The sequence below is a fragment of the Schistocerca nitens genome, chromosome 2, assembly GCF_023898315.1.
Source record: "Schistocerca nitens isolate TAMUIC-IGC-003100 chromosome 2, iqSchNite1.1, whole genome shotgun sequence".
NCBI classification, from domain to species: domain Eukaryota; kingdom Metazoa; phylum Arthropoda; class Insecta; order Orthoptera; family Acrididae; genus Schistocerca; species Schistocerca nitens.
This window is the reverse complement of record NC_064615.1, coordinates 606,535,246-606,559,034: the sequence shown is the minus strand read 5'-3', so window position 1 is coordinate 606,559,034 and position 23,789 is coordinate 606,535,246. Positions and strand designations below refer to the sequence as shown.

Genomic DNA, 23,789 nt, shown 5'->3' with positions numbered 1-23,789 from the left:
GAGGAACGATGCTCTGGGTGGACAATCAACTGGTTCCAGGTTGTGGACACACTGTAAGTGAAATGGATGTAACAATTGCTCTCGAAGGACTGTTCTTACATTCGTCTGATTCGTCCCCATGTTACGTGCAATTGCACGAGTGCTGACTGAAAAATCCCGCTCCACATGCTGCAAGACAGCTTCTTCAAATTGCAGCGCTCCTACCGTGCGACGGTGTCCCTGTCCAGGTAATTTGCTAAATGACCCGGTCTCATGCAGACGTTGGTGCACAGCAGCAAAGGTCGTATGATACGGGATACGTCGATTAGGATATTGTTGTTGATAAACCGGCTGTGCAGCTCGTCCGTTGTGGTGCGCTATGCAGTACGCACCAACCATATCAGTGTACTCGCTCCAGGCGTATCGCTCCATTAGTAAACAGAGACAATGCACTACTACATTTGTGGACAGCAGTTGTCTACAACTGAAGAGCTTAATACGCCCTCTGACAACTGAATATCGTAATACGGCCTTTAACAACTGAAGAGCGTAATACACCCTCCACCGGTTTCAAATAATCCTCATAGGAAAAAAATGACATAGGGAAAAGTATTTGTTTTGATGTCCCCTGCAACCTCCCAGAGTTTGTCGGTTTAAATAGTTTTCACCCTGTATGTACCTATAGCCTACTGAAGTTTCATTAGCATAGAACAAATATGTTTCAAGATATATAGTTTTGAAGTGAGCAGTTACGTAGCGAAGACAACGAAAACCAGACTGTCCATACAAACAATCTAAAATAAAAAATATATATTGAATTTTAAAACCAAATTGCTCCACGTAGCGTAACACTGAATACAATGAGCAAAATATTGAGGTAACTCATTTTGCAACATTGATCTTCTCGTAATTAAAGCTCCATACTAAAAAAAACTCTAATAGTACGGTCGGTGTACCCTTTTTTGTGAAAGGAAATGTCATACTGAAGTAAATTAAATCACAGCTGGAAGAAGTGCTGTATTATTTACAGAAATTTAATTAGTGATAGTAAGAGCTAGTAGAAGCCATGCCACAGATTGAGTAGACATTTAGTATAATAAATATCTCAACAAAGATATTAGAGCTGTTATCACCGAAAGAAAAAGCGTAACCAATGTGACTGTATCTAGCATGATTCTTTCGTTCTAGCTTTCTGTGGCTTTTGTTCAGTTACTTTTGGCAGCGAGCTGCTGCTGACAGCTGTCTGACGCTCTCGACCGCGAGGCCGTGGTCTGACGCCGCCCCCTTTGTCTGTCCGCAGACGGCGAGGAGCCGCCGGTGGCGCAGACTGGCGACGGCTTCCTGAACTTCAGTTACGTCCGGCGGGAGCACAGCGGCTGGTACAAGTGCACTAGCCGCGGCGCCAGCTCCATCGGATACTTCCTCAACGTCAGAGGTGAGTGAGTGAATGAGTCACGCAAACTGTCGAGTGCGGCCTCCAGAATCTAATAACTCACCGATTTAATGGCAGTAACGTACATATTTCTGTCACTACTGTTACAATTTTACTACTTGTGCCCGATATCGTGACGGAAAATGGTTCTAAATTATTCATGATAAGCAGTTTATTCATTTTTTTTTTGTAAAATATTTAGGTCGTTTAATACAACGACGATTTTGCGAGGTAGCCCCACTTTGGAGTAATTTGCATTTATGATTCATGCTCACAATAAATAATTTCCTCTATAAATCCCAGTGACAAGTCTCTTGCCTAGGCCAAAGGTCACATGTTAATCTCAGACGACCATTGCTGGGTAGCGAAATGTCTCCTCGTTATACTTTTTGAAACTGGCAGGGCAGACAAAAGCAATGAAGTTAGTACGTTGGAATTATTTCATTGCTTCGCAGGTACATACTGGCCTTGCCTTTTAAGTTTTGCCGGCCGCTGGTGGCCGAGCGGTTCTGGCGCTATAGTCTGGAACCGCGCGACGGCTACGGTCGCAGGTTCGAATCCTGCCTCGGGCATGGATGTGTGTGTTGTCCTTAGGTTAGTTAGGTTTAAGTAGTTCTAAATTCTAGGGGACTTATGACCTCAGCAGTTGAGTCCCATAGTGCTCAGAGCCATTTGAACCATTTTTTTAAGTTTTCACGTACAACCAACAGACAGCGCTGGTTAGTATAACATGCAGTACCCAGAATGCCGTTGAATTCAACCAATGTTTACAGATTGTAGGGAGAGGTGTCGTGAACTGTGGATCAGGATAGTTTTCATTACTGTTCCGACTCTGTGCGCGCAGTAAATTGCGAGGTCATGGAAATAAACGGTATTGTAATCGTCAGCTTCTTATTTATGTTCCTCTGTGCCTTACAGTCATTTAGTCCCTGCAGGGAGTACTTCCGAATATTAGAAACGTCAGTGTGTAGTAATGTCATTAAATAAATATCATTTTTGTTATTCCACCTTTCTGTAGCTTGTGAAAAACAATTATGATAAATCTCTTCATTGAGAAAAAATGTACATCAGCAAACTGGTGCAAAACAAATAAAGGATCATTCATCTGAAACGCTTATATGATTAATGTTCTATACCAACTCATCAGTGAGAATGTGATTTTAGCTATAATTACTAAATAATAGTAAAGCAGGGCGAAACAGTCTATCATGCCACGTATCTATGCAGATAATGCTAAACAAACACACTCTCCGAGATAGATCCCCTCTGAAACATTTATCGCTTTCTAAGCTACTTGTAGTTATACAACTTCTGTAAGACACACGATCCATCCATGTGTCCACTTGTCACGCTTTTACTGTGGAACTACCTGCGTCCCTGTAGCCCGATAACGAGCACTGGATCCATCTTCGGTCCCCCTCCCGTTAACAGGTCCTGTTACTGGCTCTAGTTATAAGTTTAGGTGTCTGTTGGTCCCTCCCGAGTCAACGCAACACAAAGGAAAACTTGTAAAAGGCAAAATACTCCATGAGTTCGTTGGAAAGTGACATAAGTTGACGCACAAGTGTAAAATTTTACGGTGGATAACGCTTCCTGTAGCTTAATGTGAAACACTTGTTCGGAATAAAATTAATCCTTTATATGTTAGGCTGTGATCCTACATCTTCACTATACCAAACACTCTGTTCAAAAGAATCAGGGGAAACATGTATCAACGCCCGAAATGTTACATCTATTTTGATACAGCCGTTACCTGTGGTCATATCTTCGCTTTCAGTGTAGGAACAATTAAAATTATTCGTTATCTGTTGGCTGTGTTGTGCCTTACAACGTCAGGTGACCTCAGACGGAAGTGAATACCGGTGCCCCTCTGTTTTGTAGTGAGGTACAGAGACTGTAGTTGTTTTTGGACCATGTATTCAACCAAGCACATGAAATCACATATTAATCAGTTATGTGTCATCCATAGGTCATGGACACGCTAGAGAAAGACAGGTCAGTACAAAAGGCGAGTAGGGCAAGGTCGCCGACGCATTACAACCCCAAATCAAGACCGATATTTGGCCATCTCTGCGTTGCGGCATCGTACTTACGGCTACCGCCAAAGTACCTCAAGACGATCTCAGAAAGTCCACTGTAGCCAGTGTGTCATATCAGACTGTAATGAATAGGTCATGAGGAATGATCTGATGACCCAAACGTCCTGTTCGAATAGCCCGCTTGACATGACAACATCTTGCAGATCGCCTAAGTTGTGCGGTTCCCATATCAACGGGCAACTTCGTCACTGACGAAACAGGTTATTCACAGACGAGTCTAGATATCATCTGACGCAAGATAATGGTCGTGGTCGTATACAGAGACCAATGGTGAGCGGTACCTGCCAAATGATGTCCTGAAAATTGGCAGATTCGGCCAAGGTTCAATGATGGAGCGGGGAGGCTTCACTCTTGATAGCCATGCGGATCTTGTCGTTGTCCACGAGCGCCTCACCGCCAGGCAATACACTGAACAGATCCTGGTAGACCATGTAGTGGCTGCCACATATGGTGGTGGTCCTGAATTCCTTCTAATGCCAGGGCCCCAGCAGCAGCCGTCAGCACGGATGTCTTGCGAAGCCTGGCCATTGAAGTAATGGAATGGCCGGTGGTATCTCCTGACCCAAACCGCATCATGCACATGTGGGACATGCTTGACGGACGCATTCGTGATCGTCCTGTTCCATGACAGGTTCTTCAGAAACCATCACGGGCTCTCCTTGAAGAGAGAGAATGGATACCATGGATGACCTCCGTAGACTTATACGGAGCATGCCACTTAGGTGTCAGACGGGGATAAGTGCTCAGGCGGACATACGCCTTACTGAAGCTCTCAGAGTCCAACGAAAAGCACCGAGGATGACGAAATGGATGATAGTTTCCAGTTTGTTTTCGACAGCTGTCGAACATTTCAGTTCTTTTTACGCAAATGACCGAGGATGTAATGATGTTTTGTTGTTACTTACTTTGTGAAAGATTAAGGTGTAATTTGGTAACGTACCCAACGCTCAACAGCTGCTCAGTGGAGTGTGGCAGACGCCCAAAGTCATGTTCTCCCTATCGCTTTGAGCAGCGTATTAATCACCCCTGTGTGAAAGAGCACACTGATCGCTTAGGAGCGTTGTTGACGTCAAAAAACTAGAACCTGGTGGTCATGTGACTCTGCTTCGTTAACTTAAACATGGCCGCAGTGTGTAATTCTCAGTCGGTTTTGCAGAATCAGGGCAGTAATATGGGTAAACGCGGGAACGTGTCACAGTAAGATGAGGGAGCTGTCGTTTATTGACCCCCCCCCCCCCCCCCCATCACCACATTGTGAATGTTGCACGACTTATACCAACGTGGACTCTTCAACGCGTCCACAAGGAATACAGACCATCTAGTACGGCATAAGAACAGTCGTCGCAGTCGTCGTAAAGTGACACTATGTATCTACGGCTGAAGACGAGCTTCACGCCTTATCAATGACAGTAAGTTTGAAAACTAACAGGAACTGCTATTGTCAGTAAATACAGGGCCATCTCAAACAGCTTTCGCGCGAACATTACGAACAGAAATGCATTCAGTGGACATTTGTAGTCTGAAATCTCGCAAGAAACCGTAGCTTGCAATTCAGCATAAAGCTCAACATGTTTGATGGGCCAAACAAGGCACAAACGGGACAGTAACTGGCTGTAGACGTGTAGCGTCGTCGGCGTCTAACGTGCAGTATGGTTAGGGTGTAAACACTTTTGAAGTATTTTACCGGTGTTTTTCGTAGTATAACTTCGGCCCGTCTTTCCTCTGAGCATTAACGAGGATGTTCATTTCAATATTGTCGGTGACCAAGTGCGGGCCGGTTTTGGTGGCAGCTAGGCGAACACGAGCGATCACGCTCGGTGGGCGCCTGAGTAGCGAGCGCACCCGATATGATGTGGCTATCACTACGTAGTGCAGAAGAGATGCAAACTGTGCGCCGTCTTCAGAGAAATGACAGTATGTTAAGTTCACCGCAGTTTTGAACATAGGTGTTTACAGGACGTCCCAGAAATGTTTCGACTAACTTCCAGACGTTGTAAATGGTGTCTTGATGAACAAAGGCCGGCTGGTGTGGCTGAGCGGTTCTAGGCGCTTCAGTCTGGAACCGCGCGACCACACGGGCGCAGGTTCGAATCCTGCCTCGGGCATGGATGTGTGTGATGTCGTTAGGTTAGTTAGGTTTAAGTAGTTCTAAGATCTAGGGAACTGATGACCGAAGATGTTAAGTCCCATAGTTCCCAGAGCCATTTGAACCATTTTTGATGAGCAAATCGAGAGTAGGGTCCCGTATGCGGAAACGTCATCCAACGACGCTACAGAGCGTCGAAGCTATAGATGCTGGCACCTGTCACTAGGCCACTGTTTCTGCAGTAAACATAATTTTGTCTGCTGACGAACCGTAAGCCGAATGTCTCGCAACGTTGTTTGTCATTCAGTAATCGCGACTGACTGGCATGATCGCCAATGGAGAAGATGGTACTAACTGCTACGTAGATAAGTCTTGTCTCCCACGAGTGCGGTGCTCTGGTGTCTCAGTGGGTGACGATTTCGCACAAGGGTTTCTATCTACAGTTTATTTTTCTCCCGTATACCGAAAAAAATTGCAGATTTTAGAGAGGTAACAGTACATCGTGTTCGTAGGAGGCAAGGCCATTCCATGCAGCGGTTATCTCCGTCTTCTCCACTGACGATCGTGGCAAACAGTCGCGATCATATAATAACAAACAACTTTGGGAGGCTTTCGCATTAGCTCTCGAATCGATGGCGTAGTGGCAGGCGCGAGCGCCTATAACTTCGACGCTCTGTAGCGCCATTGGATGACATTTACCGGCACGGGATCCTATCCTTGATTAGTTCTTCAAGACACCGTCTACAACCCCTCGAAGTTTGTCGTAGCATTTCTGGGACGCCCTGTATACTCAATGCTCAGTGCTTAAATTGGAGTCGAGCTCTTTCAAGACAGATGAAAAGCAGCATTATACCTGAGTTAGGAACTTACAAGTGAAGGCCCGACACACCAGTGTGCGCACACACACCAGTATCAATTTATAAAGCATCGATGCAGGATGCCTAGCCACAGTCAGAACTTATACACCTGCTGTGTATCAAGCAGCTGCATGATACGTTTCAAAAAAATGTTTCAAATAACTCTGAGCACAATGGCACTTAATATCTGAGGTCATCAGTCCCCTAGAACTTAGAACTACTTAAACCTAACTAACCTAAGGATATCACACACGTCCATGCCCGAGGCAGGATTCGAACCTGCGACCGTAGCGGTCGCGCGGTTCCAGACTGAACCGCCTAGAACCTCTCGGCCACACCGACTGGCTACATGATACGTTTCATAATAAAACATGTCTTATAGACCCGTAAAAAAGTTTCATCAACATAAATTACTGCAGCTTCACAAGTCTGTAGGTAGTATTATGTCAGTCTTTGGACCTACATATTTGTGCCAGCAATCAAGACAACGAAATCTACCCACAGCAGCTCATTGCCTTTCTTCTATTTAAAAGTTGATCTTCGAACTAACAGTGCTGAGGAAGTGATACCAGAGATTGATGCCTTAATGAAAAACAAAATATGTAGTATTCAGCGACATTTAATGATTTTGTTTTTTACGTGTGACCAAAATGGTCATGATACACGTGTTGACCTCAAACTACGTCCAAAAATGGGCATTCACAAAAAGGCTGAATCAATCGTAACAAATATCATCAATACTCAGCTGCCTCATGCCATGTGCGTCATCAGATGTTATTTCTTATCATTGCAACAGTTCTAGGAAACAAATTTGCCACCGAAGACATTAATCAGCCGCCATGAAGCGATACGTCTCCGTAGAACTATTGGCGTCCGTAGAACAGAGTCTCTGGCAACAGTTTCTCGTGCCGATCTACCTTCTTACGATTCGTCTTTCCCTCTCCTTCTCGTCTTGCTCCATTACTTGTCGTGACGGGGCTGACTACCCATTGCCGAAGCGTGAGCGCCAGCCAGCTCGCACGAGTAGATCGGTGAACAGGCCTTTATTCTACATCATCACGATCAGTATCTTGTGTGAAATGCAGTACTCAAAGAGGACGACAGCTTTCTTCAAAGGGATGTACTGAAATGTTCCTGTTTTGATGAACACTCAAGCGACGAATCACGTCTCGACGGGCCCACTAAATCACGCGACCTTCATCCCAGAGAAACTGTTTGACGGTATTCGGAAGAGCGGTGAAAATAGCATTCCACGAAGCCTGGTAATTCTACGGGACCTGATCAGCAACGAGTGGGATACAGCTGTATGAGATATACCTCGACAAACTTGTGGTCTCTCTACCTTGCCGAGCTTAGGACATTGTGAAGGCTGGAGGTTTAACACGGTACTGGGGTGTTAGCGCGTTGTAGCCTGTGACCAGCAATTTTTTTTTTTTGCAGTGTACCTAGTTAGCGGAATGTCCCACTAGTTAAATTTTACCATTGAGTTTGCATTAGGCTAGTTACCTAGATGCATATTTCATGGATCATTTGCACAATATATTGTAACGTTGTAGAACGAGTCATTTTGCATTCACAATATAAATTAATTTGTAAATATGGCTACATGACGAACATTTATAAGTTTCTTTAATTAACATTATCAAATATGCAACTGTGAATTAGTAATTTATATCCACTACCTTTTAATCATTACAGTAACAGAAATTCTTCTATGGAATAGAATAATTTGTCAAGGAGAAACTTTTCCACTTCGTTTCCAAATTATACTTTGCAGTCTGTCAGTGATTATATGCTCCTAGAAGTACCCTTTTTTCTGCTAAAAACAACCTTAATGATGAGTAATTACTGTCATTTTTCCTTCTGGTATTGAACTAAGTGCATCATTTTCCATTTTCAACCCCAGTAGGTTATTTACAGTAAACTTTTTTAGGGAATAAGTATACTGTGAAGCAGTAATCAAAATGCCCCAGTGTCCACAAGATGCTTATGAATGAGCACCATATATTAGTCTTACAGCAAGATTTTCAGCGATGAAGACTTTATTTCTAGAAGGTGAGTTACCGCAGAACATTATTCCATATTGGACTAAAATATAGAAAATATCAACCTACTGATTTGCCTCGTCCCAAGATTTACGGTAATTCTAAGTGCAAATATGACTCAACTAAGTTGTCTTACGAGTTTCAAAACGTGCTTTTTCAAGATTAAATTGTCATTAAAATGGACAACCACGAAGATTTGTCCACCCTATTTCCTCACCATGTGTTACAGTTACCACTGGTGTAGTACTTCTACATGTGCATAACTGTGTGTGTAGTCTTTTTAAAATTGAGGGTGGTACTATTCACAGAAAACCAGTCGATCATTAAGAGCCTTGTTTACCAGTTCTTCTATTGCTGTATGTATGCTTGCTCCCGAAAATCTCAATCTAATGTATCGTCAGTGAGGCTTTAATGAATGAAAGTTGATTGGAGGCTCATCCTCGAATGCTTGAGCGCTTCGGAAAAGCTTACGTCTCAGGTTCTTGAACCCGTCCTTGATGTTTGCGGCCCGATATTAGGGGTATAGAATTAAGTTTAAATCCCACCTTTGAGGCCATTGGAACATGCCTGCACCACCAAATAAAACTTAACGTCACTGATGTTTCCGTTTTATTATTTCTGATCAGTGGTAGCAGAGAGTCTCTTAAGGATTATGTAGAAGTTGAGTACAGTGTCTGAAAATTGTAGGACAATGACACTGATTGTTTGTGTATGTCCTGGAGGCATACCCCTGTGACCTACTCGTTAAGGTGACTTGAGGTGCTATAGGATAGGTTACCGGATTTACCAAGATTTTTAATTGTCAAGACTAATATCGCTGTTAGCTTTGGTTTCAAATTGTAAGATACCAATAATAATTACTTTCCCTTTCATCATTCTTTACTCAAAGAGATAGAGCGAGTTGTTTGTTACCTGAGTCAGTGTAGTACCTCGATTCTTTTCAAAAAATGGCTCTGAGCACTATGTGACTTAACATCTATGGTCATCAGTCCCCTAGAACTTAGAACTACTTAAACCTAACTAACCTAAGGACAGCACACACATCCATGCCCGGGGCAGGATTCGAACCTGCGACCGTAGCGGTCACGCGGTTCTAGACTGAAGCGCCTAGAACCGCACGACCACACCGGCCGGCCGATTCTTTTCATCCAAACATGAAGTGAACTGGTAGTTAGGTATGCCAGTCAAAAATGAGAAAGTGGAAGGAAACTTCCACTCCCAACATTTGCCATACTAACGGAGGAAACCTCCCGAAATCGTGGGCAAAGCTGGGAGAATGAAACTGTTTCCAATTTGTGAGCGAATCCGTCTAGGTCGTTTAATATATCTGTTCATTTATTGCAAAGTTTCAACTATTGTCATAGTTCAAAACTTAGAAAAACTTGTTCAGTATCCGTTTAAAAATTACAGGTTACGTTATATCATCGTGTAATAGTAATTAGATCCGAGACTGCTGTGTATAGAATCTTGCTAAATAAGACATGCCTGTAAATATACAAATCCTCATTTATTTGCACTGAAGTTATCTACAAATCTACTCACTTAAACACTGAATTATTGCTTTGGAAAAGCATTTGGTACTTTGTTCTGTGATTATTATGTGGCAGACTACTAAATTATGCAAGTAGACTTTGGACCAAACGCTTGCCCAACACAGACTTGTTTTGTAGGGCTCAGCCCGCAAATTATTTACAGTTCAGTCGCAGCCAGCACGTTGTACTAGCGAACCGTTTGCAGCATCATTATTCCATTCACTGAGGCAGAACGTTAATGCTGTTTGCATAAAGCCACTGTGATGTATAACAATGCCGTGAAATTACAGTGTACACAAAACGTAGAATTCCTTTACTCATTGTAACTTTAACAAATATATAGCTACAAAAGTTTAAAGGATTCCCACCATTTTGCATCGAATCGAATAAAGGCCTCCTTTTATGGTTTGACAAATAGTCCGCGCATCTAGTTATCCTTTTGTATAATTTAATTGTGCTGATCACAATTATTTCCATTTGTGTAAGTAATTACCTGTGTATATTTTTGATGTTGGTTATTGTATTTAGCAAAAACTCGGTTGTTCTGTTTTCATGGGTTTAATCACACATTCCAGACAGACCAGGACATACATCTGTCAAACCTATTTACAAGAAAGGTGACAACAAGACTTACACGGTTGACGACAAGTTTCTTTACTTACATCTTTCTCCTCAGTATTCGAAAAATTAATATACACAAGAGTAATCTCACATTTAAGAAGAAATTATTTGCTTAGCATATCACAGTTTAGAATCCAGACTCACTCATAAAATATTACAAGCCTCAAATAACAAAATCTCGATGCTTGGAATTTTTTGCGACCTTTCCAAAACGTTTGAATGTGTAAATCATATTATACCTTTAGAAAAACTGAAGTGTTATGGAATTTATGGCTTGTGCTGAATAATTAAAACCGTGTAGGAAGGGTAGAAAACTTTATCGACTGGAGAGAAATCACAAAAGAAGTCCCACAGATTCAATTTTGGGTCAACTCTTGGTCCTTAAATATGTTAATGACCTTCCAATTATTATTCAACAAGCAGAATTGGTACTTTACGCAGACAATATTGGTGTTACAATAAACCCAATTAGAGATGAAGCTGCAGAGGAGATTGCTAATGATGATTTCGCAAACATTATTAGGCTATTATCTCAAAGTGTCCTCTCTAAATTTTGAAAATCACATATTATTCATTTCTGTATAACACGTGGAGTCATACCAATAAATGACGTAGCACATGACGAGCAGTCAGTAGGTAAGGTAGAATGCTTCAGATTTTTTAGTGTGTATATTTATGAAGACTTGAACTGGAAGACGCATATTACTAGGTTTCTCAAATAATTAAGTCCAGATACTTTTGCACCTCGTACAATTGCTCGTCTTGGAAACAAGCGAATCACCCTCCTGGCGTATTTTGCACATCTCCACTCAATAATGTCGTACAGAACAGTTTTTTGGGGTAATTCACCACTTAGAAAGAAAGTATGGATTTCACAAAAGCGAGCAGTAAGAATGATATACACTGATCAGCCAGAACATTGTCGTCACCAACCTACTATCGATATAGGCCCTTCCATCCAATAGAAGCCTCACCTGCCGAGAAATGACTGCTAGTCACACAAACGCATGGTGCTTGCAGTATCGGTGAGCGTGCTGTCCGTCTGTAGAATGGAGAAGGCGTGCGGTCTATCTGAGTTTGAGCGAAGGCAGATTATAAGGGCCGCGAGGTTCTGCACGAGTATTTCGAAAACTGCGCGACTTGTCGGGTGTTCGTTGTGGTGAGTGTGTTCAACACGTGACCAACTCAATGTGAAACCAAGTCCTGACGTCACGGTGTTGGGCGGCCACCCTTCATTACACATGTCGGACGTTGTAGGCTGGACAAACTGGTTAAACAGGACAGGCGGCGAACTACGGAGGAACTAACATCAGACTTTAATGCTCGGCGGAGTACGAGCGTGTGTGAATACACAGTGCACCGAACTGTGCTAACGATGGGCCTCTGCAACCGACGCCCCATGCGTGTGCCAATGTTAACGCCACGGCGTCGTGAACTACGACTGAAATGGGCACGTGACCATCGGCATTGGTCGTTGGCACTGTGGGAGAGCGGTGCATCGTCTGCTGAGTCCCGGCACCTTCTTCATCATGTCGATGGAAGGGCGTGAATCTGTCATCTTCCAGCGGAACAGCTCTTTGACTCCTGTACGGTGAGACGGAGACAGGCTGACGGCGGCTCCACTAAGCTCTGGGGATATTCACGTGGGCTTCCATGGGTTCAGCGAAGTTCGTACAAGGCACCGTGACGGCAAAGGAGTATCGTACAACCCTTCATAACGAATATGTTCTCCGACGGCAGCCCGCTAATTCCTCCTTCGAATAACGAATAGTATCTGATTTGATGTTGACAGCAGCTGCGGCCAGCCTTTCAATGTGCGCTTTCTCATCGCTATTCTGTACCTGTCAGGCCATAACTGCAACCACGTAGGTAGGCCCTTATGTACGCATCAGGAAAGTATCCCGTGTAACTTCTAACTTCTGGAAACCTTTGTAATTTTCGAGACTCTTACTTTTCATAATTCTTGGTTCTCTAAAAGCTACATGTGATGCTTGGAAATTGATAAACATAAAAATATAAACGCTTTTACCAAAATGTTGTTTTTGACCATACGATGAGCCCTCTAAATTGGATCCACTCCTGATACTGATTACATACAAAAAGAACATGGATACAATGTCAGAAAACTTTTTTCTATAAAACATTGGCATGTCGAGACCACAACGATGCAACGAAGTACAGTGTCTAGAACTCGAAGCACTTTTATTACTGACACCAACGCACAGCCGGTACAGAACTGACCTCATCGACAGAGAGAGAGAGAGAGAGAGAGAGAGAGAGAGAGACAGACAGACAGATCAGCTATTCATACAAGCATCGATACTCCGGAATATTCGTATTTATAGATGCATCAAATATTTCAGAATATATACTTATTTTAAACGTAAAATATTCGAGAACTGTCCAAAACTGCTAAATCCATACATATTATAAAAATGTATGTTCTGAATCTCCTAAATCACTGGACTCATTTCAAACAATCTTGGGACATATATAATCGCTGTGGGGGTAAGAACCAGCTACCTATCGTCGTGGTGGGGACGACGCTCACAATACCCAGGCTTTATTCGTCCAGTATTTGAGAATAAGGGCACTTAGTGACTGGCACACCGCTCCCCTGGCGGTCATCGACTGACAGACCTTGAAGCCGCTACTTCTCATTCGAGTATCTCGTCAACTGGCATCTCGAGGCCGACTGCAGTCAGGTCCAGTCCTCCTGCCTTGGCAAAATCCTTTCCAGTACCGGAAATTGAAGCCCGGGCCATCCGCATCAGAACCAAATGCTCAGACATCTAGGCTATGCATGTGAACACGTTGTCTGAGTTTTCACTAATCGCCAGTAAATATGTTACATTCAAACTTGTAGTGTACTTTCAAACTTGTGGTGAATAATTAGAAAAGGAGGAAGGACGTTCGAATGCTGTTATGGAAAGAGATGAAGATATCGATCTCTACAACAGCGCTCAATGATTGGGTTTGGGTGAGAAAAGGAAGACAAAGCTGCGTTAATGCGTTTGTGTACTTAAAAAAATGTATCATTAAGAATCATAGCACTCCGTCTTCAGGCCACAGGTGGACCATCGGGACCATCCGACCGCCGTGTTATCCTCAGTGAGGATTCGGATAGGAGGAACGTGTGGTCAGCACATTGCTCTCCCGGTCGTATGGTGGTTGTCTTTGACCGGAGCCGCTACTATTCGGTCGAGTAGCTCTTCAATTGGCATCACGAGGCTGAGTGCACCCCGAAAAATGGCAACAGCGCATGGCGGCTGGATGGTCACCCATCCAAGTGTCGGCCACGCCCAAAATGGCTTAACTTCGGTGATCTCACGGGAACCGGTGTATCCACTGCGGCAAACTAGCTATGAGTAAAATGAAGACTCGGCTCAGTAGCAGATCCAAGATTGTATGGTTGGAAGTATTACCTTTAGTACATATTTTTAACTTTAAAATTAATTACAAGCAATGTTTACGACTTCGCTCACGAGGCACAACGAAGTTAATTATCCAGTTATAACTTGACAAGAAGATATTCAGTACATTCGCTGGCACGGCAATTTATTACTTGTTCAATATTTACCACTGACATCTCATTATAACAAGGATTTCATCCGGAACTGTGATGGACATAATTTCACATTTGGCGTTACTTAAATAAAATTCTGATAAGCACAGGCTCGCAGATTGGCTGGTTGGTTGGTCACGGAATTGTCACTATGATTCTGTAAGCCCGGCCTTTATTTTCACAGTATGACTGTCATTTAACGAATAAAAAGTTGTTTGGAGAGAGTTCGCCTTACAAACTTGGTTTTGCTTATCCCGAGTCATTAATGTTGACGATGACGTTTCAATTCGTCTTTCCATTTACATATCAACTAACGTACAACATGAAGCCATCTACGGAGCCTGTACTCTTTAATCAGAAAATAGTATTTTATTATTTAAGATTTACATCAAATAATTTTTCCACATACTTACAACCACTGATTTTGATGTATTTTTGCTGGTACTGATGCGTTTTTGCTATAAAGTGAACCTCTTGATCAATTTATCCATCTGGTAGATGTTCCACGTTGTCTTTGTTTGATGAACTGCCTGACGACGTGGTCATTCTCTTTGACAATCTGTTTACATGGCCACGTCGTCAGGCAGTTCAAAAAACGAAGACAACGTGGAACATCTAACAGATGCTATCTTTATAGCAAAAACACATCAGTACCAGCAAGAATACATCAATATCAGTGGTTATAATTACGTGGAAGAATTACTTGACGTGAAGCTGGAAAAATAAGCTACTATTTGCTGATGAAAGAAGACAAGTTCCGAAGAAGGCATTATGTTGCACATTAGAGTCGATTAGCTACCAGTGTGATATTAATCGTCATGATTGCCTTTCTGCATTTTTCTTCCCTACGGAAATACGCCAACGAAAAAATAAAAGTCGCAACACCTGGAAGTAATTTATGTAGCGTAATGAAATTTCGATCCCCCATGAACCATGGACCTTGCCGTCGGTGTGGAGGCTTGCGTGCCTCAGCGATACAGATGGCCGTACCGTAGGTGCAACCACAACGGAGGGGTATCTGTTGAGAGGCCAGACAAACATGTGGTTTCTGAAGAGGGGCAGCAGCCTTTTCAGGGGCAACAGTCTGGATGATTGACTGATCTGGCCTTGTAACATTAACCAAAACGGCCTTGCTGTGCTGGTACTGCGAACGGCTGAAAGCAAGGGGAAACTACAGCCGTAATTTTTCCCCAGGACATGCAGCTTTACTGTATGATTAAATGATGATGATGTCCTCTTGGGTAAAATATTCCGGAGGTAAAATAGTCCCCCATTCGGATCTCCGGGCGGGGACTACTCAAGGGGACGTCATTATCAGGAGAAAGAAAACTGGCGTTCTACGGATCGGAGCGTGGAATGTCAGATCCCTTAATCGGGCAGGTAAGTAAGAAAATTTAAAAAGGGAAATGGATAGGTTAAAGTTAGATATAGTGGGGATTAGTGAAGTTCGGTGGCAGGAGGAACAAGACTTTTGGTCAGGTGATTACAGGGTTATAAATACAAAATCAAATAGGGGTAATGCAGGAGTAGGTTTAATAATGAATAAAAAATAGGAGTGCGGGTTAGCTACTACAAACAGCATAGTGAACGCATTATTGTGGCCAAGATAGACACAAAGCCCATGCCTACTACAGTAGTACAAGTTTATATGCCAACTAGCTCTGCAGATGATGAAGAAATTGAAGAAATGTATGACGAGATAAAAGAAATTATTCAGGTAGTGAAGGGAGACGAAAATTTAGTAGTCATTGGTGACTGGAATTCGTCAGTAGGGAAAGGGAGAGAAGGAAACATAGTAGGTGAATATGGATTGGGGGGAAGAAATGAAAGAGGAAGCCGCCTTGTAGAATTTTACACAGAGCATAACTTAATCATAGCTAACACTTGGTTCAAGAATCATAAAAGAAGGTTGTATACCTGGAAGAATCCTGGAGATACTAAAAGGTATCAGATAGATTATATAATGGTAAGACAGAGATTTAGGAACCAGGTTTTAAATTGTAAGACATTTCCAGGGGCAGATGTGGATTCTGACCACAATCTATTGGTAATGAACTGCAGATTGAAACTGAAGAAACTGCAAAAAGGTGGGGGATAGAACCTGGATAAACTGAAAGAACCAGAGGTTGTAGAGAGTTTCAGGAAGAGCATAAGGGAACAATTGACAGGAATGGGGGAAAGAAATACAGTAGAAGAAGAATGGGTAGCTCTGAGGGATAAAGTAGTGAAGGCAGCAGACGATCAAGTAGGTAAAAAGGCGAGGGCTAATAGAAATCCTTGGGTAACAGAAGAAATATTGAATTTAATTGATGAAAGGAGAAAATATAAAAATGCAGTGATGGAAGCAGGCAAAAATGAATACAAACGTCTCAAAAATGAGATCGACAGGAAGTGCAAAATGGATAAGCAGGGATGGCTAGAGGACAAATGTAAGGATATAGAGGCTTGTCTCACTAGGGGTAAGATAGATACTGCCTACAGGAAAATTAAAGAGACCTTTGAAGAGAAGAGAACCACTTGTATGAATATCAAGAGCTCAGATGGCAACCCAGTTCTAAGCAAAGAAGGGAAGGCAGAAAGGTGGAAGGAGTATATAGAAGGTTTATACAAGGGCGATGTGCTTGAGGACAATATTATGGAAATGGAAGAGGATGTAGATGAAGACGAAAGGGGAGATAACATACTGCGTGAATAGTTTGACAGAGCACTGAAAGACCCGAGTCGAAACAAGGCCCCGGGAGTAGACAACATTCCATTAGAACTACTGATGGCCTTGGGAGAGCCAGTCATGACAAAACTCTACCATCTGGTGAGCAAGATGTATGAGACAGGCGAAATACCCTCAGACTTCAAGAAGAATATAATAATTCCAATCCCAAAGAAAGCAGGTGTTGACAGATGTGAAAATTACCGAACTATCAGTTGAATATGTCACAGCTGCAAAATACTAACGCGAATTCTTTACAGACGGATGGAAAAACTGGTAGAAGCGGACCTCGGGGAAGATCAGTTTGGATTCCCTAGAAATGTTGGAACACGTGAGGCAATACTAACCTTACGACTTATCTTAGAAGAAAGATTAAGGAAAGGCAAACCTACGTTTCTAGCATTTGTAGACTTAGAGAAAGCTTTTGACAATGTTAACTGGAATACTCTCTTTCAAATTCTGAAGGTGGCAGGGGTAAAATACAGGGAGCGAAAGGCTATTTACAATTTGTACAGAAACCAGAGGGCAGTTATAAGAGTCGGGGGGCATGAAATGGAAGCAGTGGTTGGGAAAGGAGTGAGACAGGGTTGTAGCCTCTCCCGGATGTTATTCAATCTGTATATTGAGCAAGCAATAAAGTAAACAAAAGAGAGATGAATACACTAAGCAGATTCAGAAGGATGTAGGCTGCAGTAGGTACTGGGAGATGAAGAAGGTTGCACAGGATAGAGTAGCATGGAGAGCTGCATCAAACCAGTCTCAGGACTGAAGACCACAACAACAACAACAACAATGAAATTTCGACAGTACGTTTGTTTGGATAACATACTTAAGTGGTTAACATTACAGGATCACATGTTAATGGAAGCGCGAGGTTAGCCATTGCAAATGTGGATGCTGGTACATTAAGGAACGGTGCCTGCATTTTGTTATACAGGCGCCAAATGGAGTTCCGTGCCTATTGCACTCGGTCGGTCAATGCAGGGACGGTTCAAAAAATGGCTCTGAGCACTATGGGACTCAACTGCTGAGGTTATTAGTCCCCTAGAACTTAGAACTAGTTAAACCTAACTAACCTAAGGACATCACAAACATCCATGCCCGAGGCAGGATTCGAACCTGCGACCGTAGCGGTCCTGCGGTTCCAGACTGCAGCGCCTTTAACCGCACGGCCACTTCGGCCGGCCAGGGACGGTTGATGCTGTTTGTGGATGACGCCTGAGTTGTCATCCGATGATATCCCATAGGTGCTCGGCTGGAGATGGACCTGTAGTTCGAGCAGACGAAGGCGACATGTAGACACTTCGTAGAGCCTGTCAGGTTACAACAGCGGTATGTGGACGAGAGATATCGTGATGGAAAACATTCGCTGGCGAATGGCTCTGAGCACTATGGGACTCAACTGCTTGGTTATCAGTCCCCTGGAACTTAGAACTACTTAAACCTAACTAACCTAAGGACATCACACACATCCATGCCCGAGGCAGGATTCGAACCTGCGACAAACATTCGCTGGAATGCATTTAATGAAGAGCAGCACAACAGGCCGAATCACCAGACTGACGCACTATTTGCAGTCAGGATGCGTAGGATAACCACGAGAGAGCTCTTGCTGTCATACGAAATGGCATCCTAGAGCGTAACTCCAGCTCTATATAGAGTATGTCTAGCAGGCAGACAGTTTGGTTGCATACCCGCACCTGTCCTCTCTGTAACTAACAAAAGACAGTCACTGGTATCGAGACAGAACCAGCTTTTATGAGAAAACACAACACGTCCACCCTGCCCTCCAAAGAGCTTTCGTTTGAAACCACTGAAGTCGCAAATATCGGTGTTTCGGGGCCAGTGGAACGCACGCAACATGTTCAAATGGCTCTAAGCACTATGTGACTTAACATCTGAGGTTATCAATCCCCTAGTTTTAGAACTACTTAAACCTAACTAACCCAAAGACATCACACACATCCATGCCCGAGGCAGGATCCGAACCTGCAACCGTAGCACAGCGCGGTTCCAGACTGAAGCGCCCGAACCGCTCTGCCACAGCAGCTGGCTTGTATGCAACAGGACGTCAAGCTCCGAGCTGTGGTTCAAGTAACAGATTTGTAACAGTTCTGTATGTCAATTCAGTACCAAGTCCTGCTCAAATTGCTGCTTCAGAAGCATTACGAAGAGCCACAGCAATATGACGGACAGGACGGTCTTCCCTCTCGGTAGTGCCACGTAGGCGTCCTGAGCCCGATCTTCTTGCGGCCGTACATTCTCGTGACCTCCGCTGCCAGCAATCATGTAGAGTGGCTACATTCCTGCCATGCCTTTCGCAGAAGGAAGATATAGCTTCTCGTAGCACTATTATATGTCATCGCTCGAACTCAGTGAGGCCCTAATAATGGAAACTTTGTCACCTTAAAGCTGTTCTTGACTAACGTCGACTCATCACGTTCAGTGTCAAAGGTAAATAACAGAAGTCTTTATTGGTGTTGTGATTTTTTTCAGTCATGGTATGAACAGCAGTAACTGTTCTTTAAATAGCATAATATATTTTTCATTCAGCAATCCACTCCCTCTCCAAAGTTTCTCCTATTCACCTAAACACAACATTTAACTTAAAAAGAAACAGAAACACTGATCTCTAACATCGATTAGTATCATTGTAATCCATTGTGGGCACGAAAACGGGCAGTACAGTCAAGGTTGTGCAAATTAATGGTTATGTAGAGTGATACATTGGTCCCGGTCCAAGCGACGACTGAAAAAATTTATAGCTGCGTTACCTGGTTAAGTGTTGCTAGCATGTATTCTGGATTTGTTGGAAAATCGCGATAGACAATATCTTTTTTACATTTCCAAAGCAAAACATCCTGAGGAGTCAAGTCAGGGAGGTGGGCAGGCCACTACGCTATCCGTCCACGACCAATCCATTTGGCAGGATACATTCGATTCAGAACACTACGTTCAAGCCAGGCGTTATAAGCTACTCAACCATCTTGTTAATACCACGTAACCATTTCGGTTTTTACCGGCACTTCACCCAGAAGTTGAGATAGAATTCGTGTGAGAATGTTGGCACTGGCTTTGCTGAGTATACATATATTTTGCGTTATACATTTATGGAATGAGAACAAATTGGGCTACAGGGCTATAATTCTCATAGGATTCGATTTTAAGATTGGAACATTCTGCGATACGATAAATTTTAATAGGAATAACTTTCGAACTACACACTGTTCGAAAAACTAAAGTGTTCGTGCGAAGACGGAGAACGAGGAGCTTTCAAGTAATGCATGTCACTTCTAAGACAAATAATTACTAGCTCGGTCGAATTATTAGTGCTACTGGTTTACACGACACTATGTGGTTAATATCTCTTTAAAAATAATGTTCTCTCAGAAGCTAATTCTATTGTTATCATCAGTGATCTGCTAACCATACTGTCACAGAAGAAGCTGAGTAGCAGCGTGGTGTAGTGGTTATGATATTAAACTGTTGCACGGAGGGTCGTGAGTTCAAAACTCACCTGGACTGTACAGTTTTAATTTCTATATTCGGTTCAAGTACATTCTAGAAGTATCCACAAATGTCAAGAATCATTGTACTGGAATGTTCTGTAGCTGTATATACACTGTATTTGTTCTCGCTGGAGGCAGTTTTCTCCGCGCTCTTGTATGTGCAAGTGCTGTATAAAACTTCATTAAGTGAAGTTATTCTTCGTCATTCATCTGATTACACCTTCTTCTACCTGATATTATTCTGGTGGAGGTGCCGGGTATTGGAGCTTGTGATAGCGCACATTATCGATCACACAGTGGCTCACATCAGGCCACGACAGAGCCGCCGTTTCCGTGGCGAGAAACCCGAGTTCGAGCCATATTCAACAGATCGAAATCTATCGGAGACAGAAGGAGAACAGGACGTTACGATGACAGCCACTGTGTGCCACCACATGAGACATCCCTCTGGGTTCCCTGGTGACGATGGCCAAGATCCAAACAAGTGGCTGAAGGTATATGAGCGTATAGCCAAAATTAACAAATGAGATGACTGCACTGCTAAGCAATGGTATGAGAACAACGAGGAGAAGTGAACAAGCTGGAAAGTATTCCTGGCGGAACTGCGCAAGTTTTTCGGCGACGCACTAAGACAGAAATGCAAGGCTGAAGATAAATTAAAGTGCAGGGCACAGCGTTCAGGAGAGACTTCAGCATCCTACATTCAAGACGTCTTGGAGCTGTGTAAAATAGTGGATCCTAGAATGAAGGAGGAAGATAAGGTTGTACATCTCATGCAGGGTGTTGCTGAGGACATGTATCAAGCCCTACTCCTGAAGGAGATTTCGAAAGCAGACGACTTCATAAAATGGTGCCAGTATATCGAGACAATGCATCAAAAAAGAATTACACGCAAGAACTTTGAAAGGCTTCCAAACGTCGATCGGTGTCTGTGATAGAGGAAGCAACTGATTTCACAAGTGTTCTTCGTCAGATAATGAAAGAGGAAGTTCAGAAGGCACTTGGATTGCACGGCGAGGAAAATATAGAGAATCTTCAAGAAGTCATAAGGGAGGAAGTGGAACAGACATTGAACCCAATCTCTCGTCCTTCATTTCCCCTAAAAACGGTGGAAAAGTCGAGAACCAGACGGAGTTAAGTTCCTACAATGCTGCATGAGGAACCTATTTGGGCACCCAGTAAGACTGACGTCTGAAGGACCCAGGATAACCAATCAACCAGTATGTTTCCACTGCGGACGACGGGACATGTGGTGCACTATTGTCGAGAAAGGCTGCGGATATTTGATGACGCCCGTGCCAGAAGACAACAGACCGATCTTAGTCGACGCCAACTTCGGGACGACGAAGATAAAGAAGAAAATGTGGGTACAGGGCGACGCAGGTCACCATCGCCGCAAGCTAGCCGCAGGAGAGGACGCTCCCCAATACGCCAATCAAGGTCTCCATCGCCGTTTAGAAGCTCCAGCCGATCACCTAGCAGCCGCAGCCTGAGAAACTAAAGGGTGCGACCTTCCTTGGAGGTGAAGCCGCCGAAGAGAAAAATCCTCCGCCGTCGATCACTACAAAAATGATAGAATACTACGTCGATATCCTCATGGATGGCAGAAGAGCCCAAGCTCTTGTGGACTCTAGAGCATCATATTCAGTCATTGTGGAGAAATACCGTCGCCAGTTGCAGAAAACCGTATTCATCGACAGCAAAACATCTCTGCTGAAGGTGGCTAATGGGAAATATGTAAAACTTAAAGGAAGATGTGTCATTCGTGTGGGTATAAGTGGCCATACACAGCCCTTAGAATTCATCGTCTTACAAGAGTGTAGTCATGATGTCATTCTCGGATGGGACTTTTTCAAAGCTTCTCGGGCAATTGCAGATTGTGGTCGCTCGAAGTTTATGCTAGACGAGATGAGATACTGTGGATAGGAAGCAGCGTATCCGCGTGTGTGGAGACACTGTGTGCTGGATGAAGTGATCATTCATGCAGTCAGCGCTAGAAAGGTAACTTTCATGTTTCATGCCATGTATCAACCCATGGATCTGGTAGTGGAATGTAAGAGAAGCATACCACTGAAGAATGACTTGGTCATACCAGCCTCTGCCGTCTTATTTAAGAACGGATTCAATTAATTGTAGATAGTTAACTATCGCCGAGAACTGCAGATCCTTCCAAGACGCATGTGCATAGCAAACGCTGAGCCGTTAATTGAAGAACAGCTGAGCGTCATAGAAACCCATGCTGAGTCTGAGGGCGAATTTAGCTCTACCACTATGAGACAAGATCTTCTAGCTTGACTATGACCAGATTGCACTAAGGAACAATAGAAGAAGCTACTTGCTAGTCTTCAAATGTTCTCTGAATGCTTCAATTCACAGATGAAGAGCAAATTAGACAAATCGACGGTGAAGCACTGGATTAGCACTGGAGACCATCAACCAATAAGCCAGAGAGCATACTCTGTCAGCAACGGAACGTCGAATAATTCGCGACGAGGTAGAGAAAATGATGAAGAATGACACCATTTAGCCTTCGCAGGACCCCCGGTCGTCTCCAGTGGTTCTCGTCAGGAAGAAGGATGGCAGTTAGCGCTTTTGTGTTGATTACAGGAAGCTTAATAAGATAACTAAAAAGGACGTTTACCCTCTTCCATGAATTGACGATACACTAGATTGTCTGAGGGGGGCAAAGTTTTCTCAACGATGGACATATACGAGGGATACTGGCAAATCGAAGTAGATGAGACTGGCCGGAGGCAGTTCGCTCCGCGCTGTTGCCTGTGCAAGTGCTGAATTAACCTTCGTTAAGTGAAGTTAGTGTTTGTCATTCATCTACTTACACCTTCTTCTACGTGAATTATGTGTAGAAAAGATAGCAACAATGAAACAAAAATGTCGGCAGTTATACACTGAGGTGACGAAAGTCATGGGATGCCTCCTAATATCACGCCGGACCTCTTTTTACCCGACGCAGTGCAGCAGCTCGTGGTGGTATGGACTCAATAAGTCTTTGGAAGACCCCTGCAGAAATACTGAGCCATGCTGCCTCTACAGGCGTCCATAACTGCGAAAGTGTTTCTGTTGAACGATTTTGTGCACGAACTGACTTATGTCTCATAAATGTTCGATATGGTTAATGTCGGGCGATTTGTCGCTCGAACTGTCCAGAATGTTCTTCAAAGGAATCGTGAACAATTCTGGTCCAGTGACATGGCGCACTGTCATCTATAAAATTTCCATCGTTGTTTGGGGACATGAAGTCCATGAATGGCTGCAATTGGTTTCTAAGTAGCCGATCGTAACCATTTCAAGTCAATGATCGGGTCAGTTGGACCAGAGGACCCACACCATTCCAAGTAA

General features: G+C 43.4%; 1 protein-coding gene across 1 annotated transcript in view; it reads left to right on the top strand.

Annotated features, from left to right (window-relative positions):
• Positions 1–23,789, top strand: part of LOC126235191 (hemicentin-2-like) — a 534,119-nt gene that overhangs the window by 198,623 nt on the left and 311,707 nt on the right. Inside the window, exon 3 of the mRNA XM_049943921.1 lies at positions 1,280–1,414. Within this exon, the coding sequence (XP_049799878.1) occupies positions 1,280–1,414 (135 nt within the window). The remainder of the gene's footprint in view (positions 1–1,279; positions 1,415–23,789) is intronic.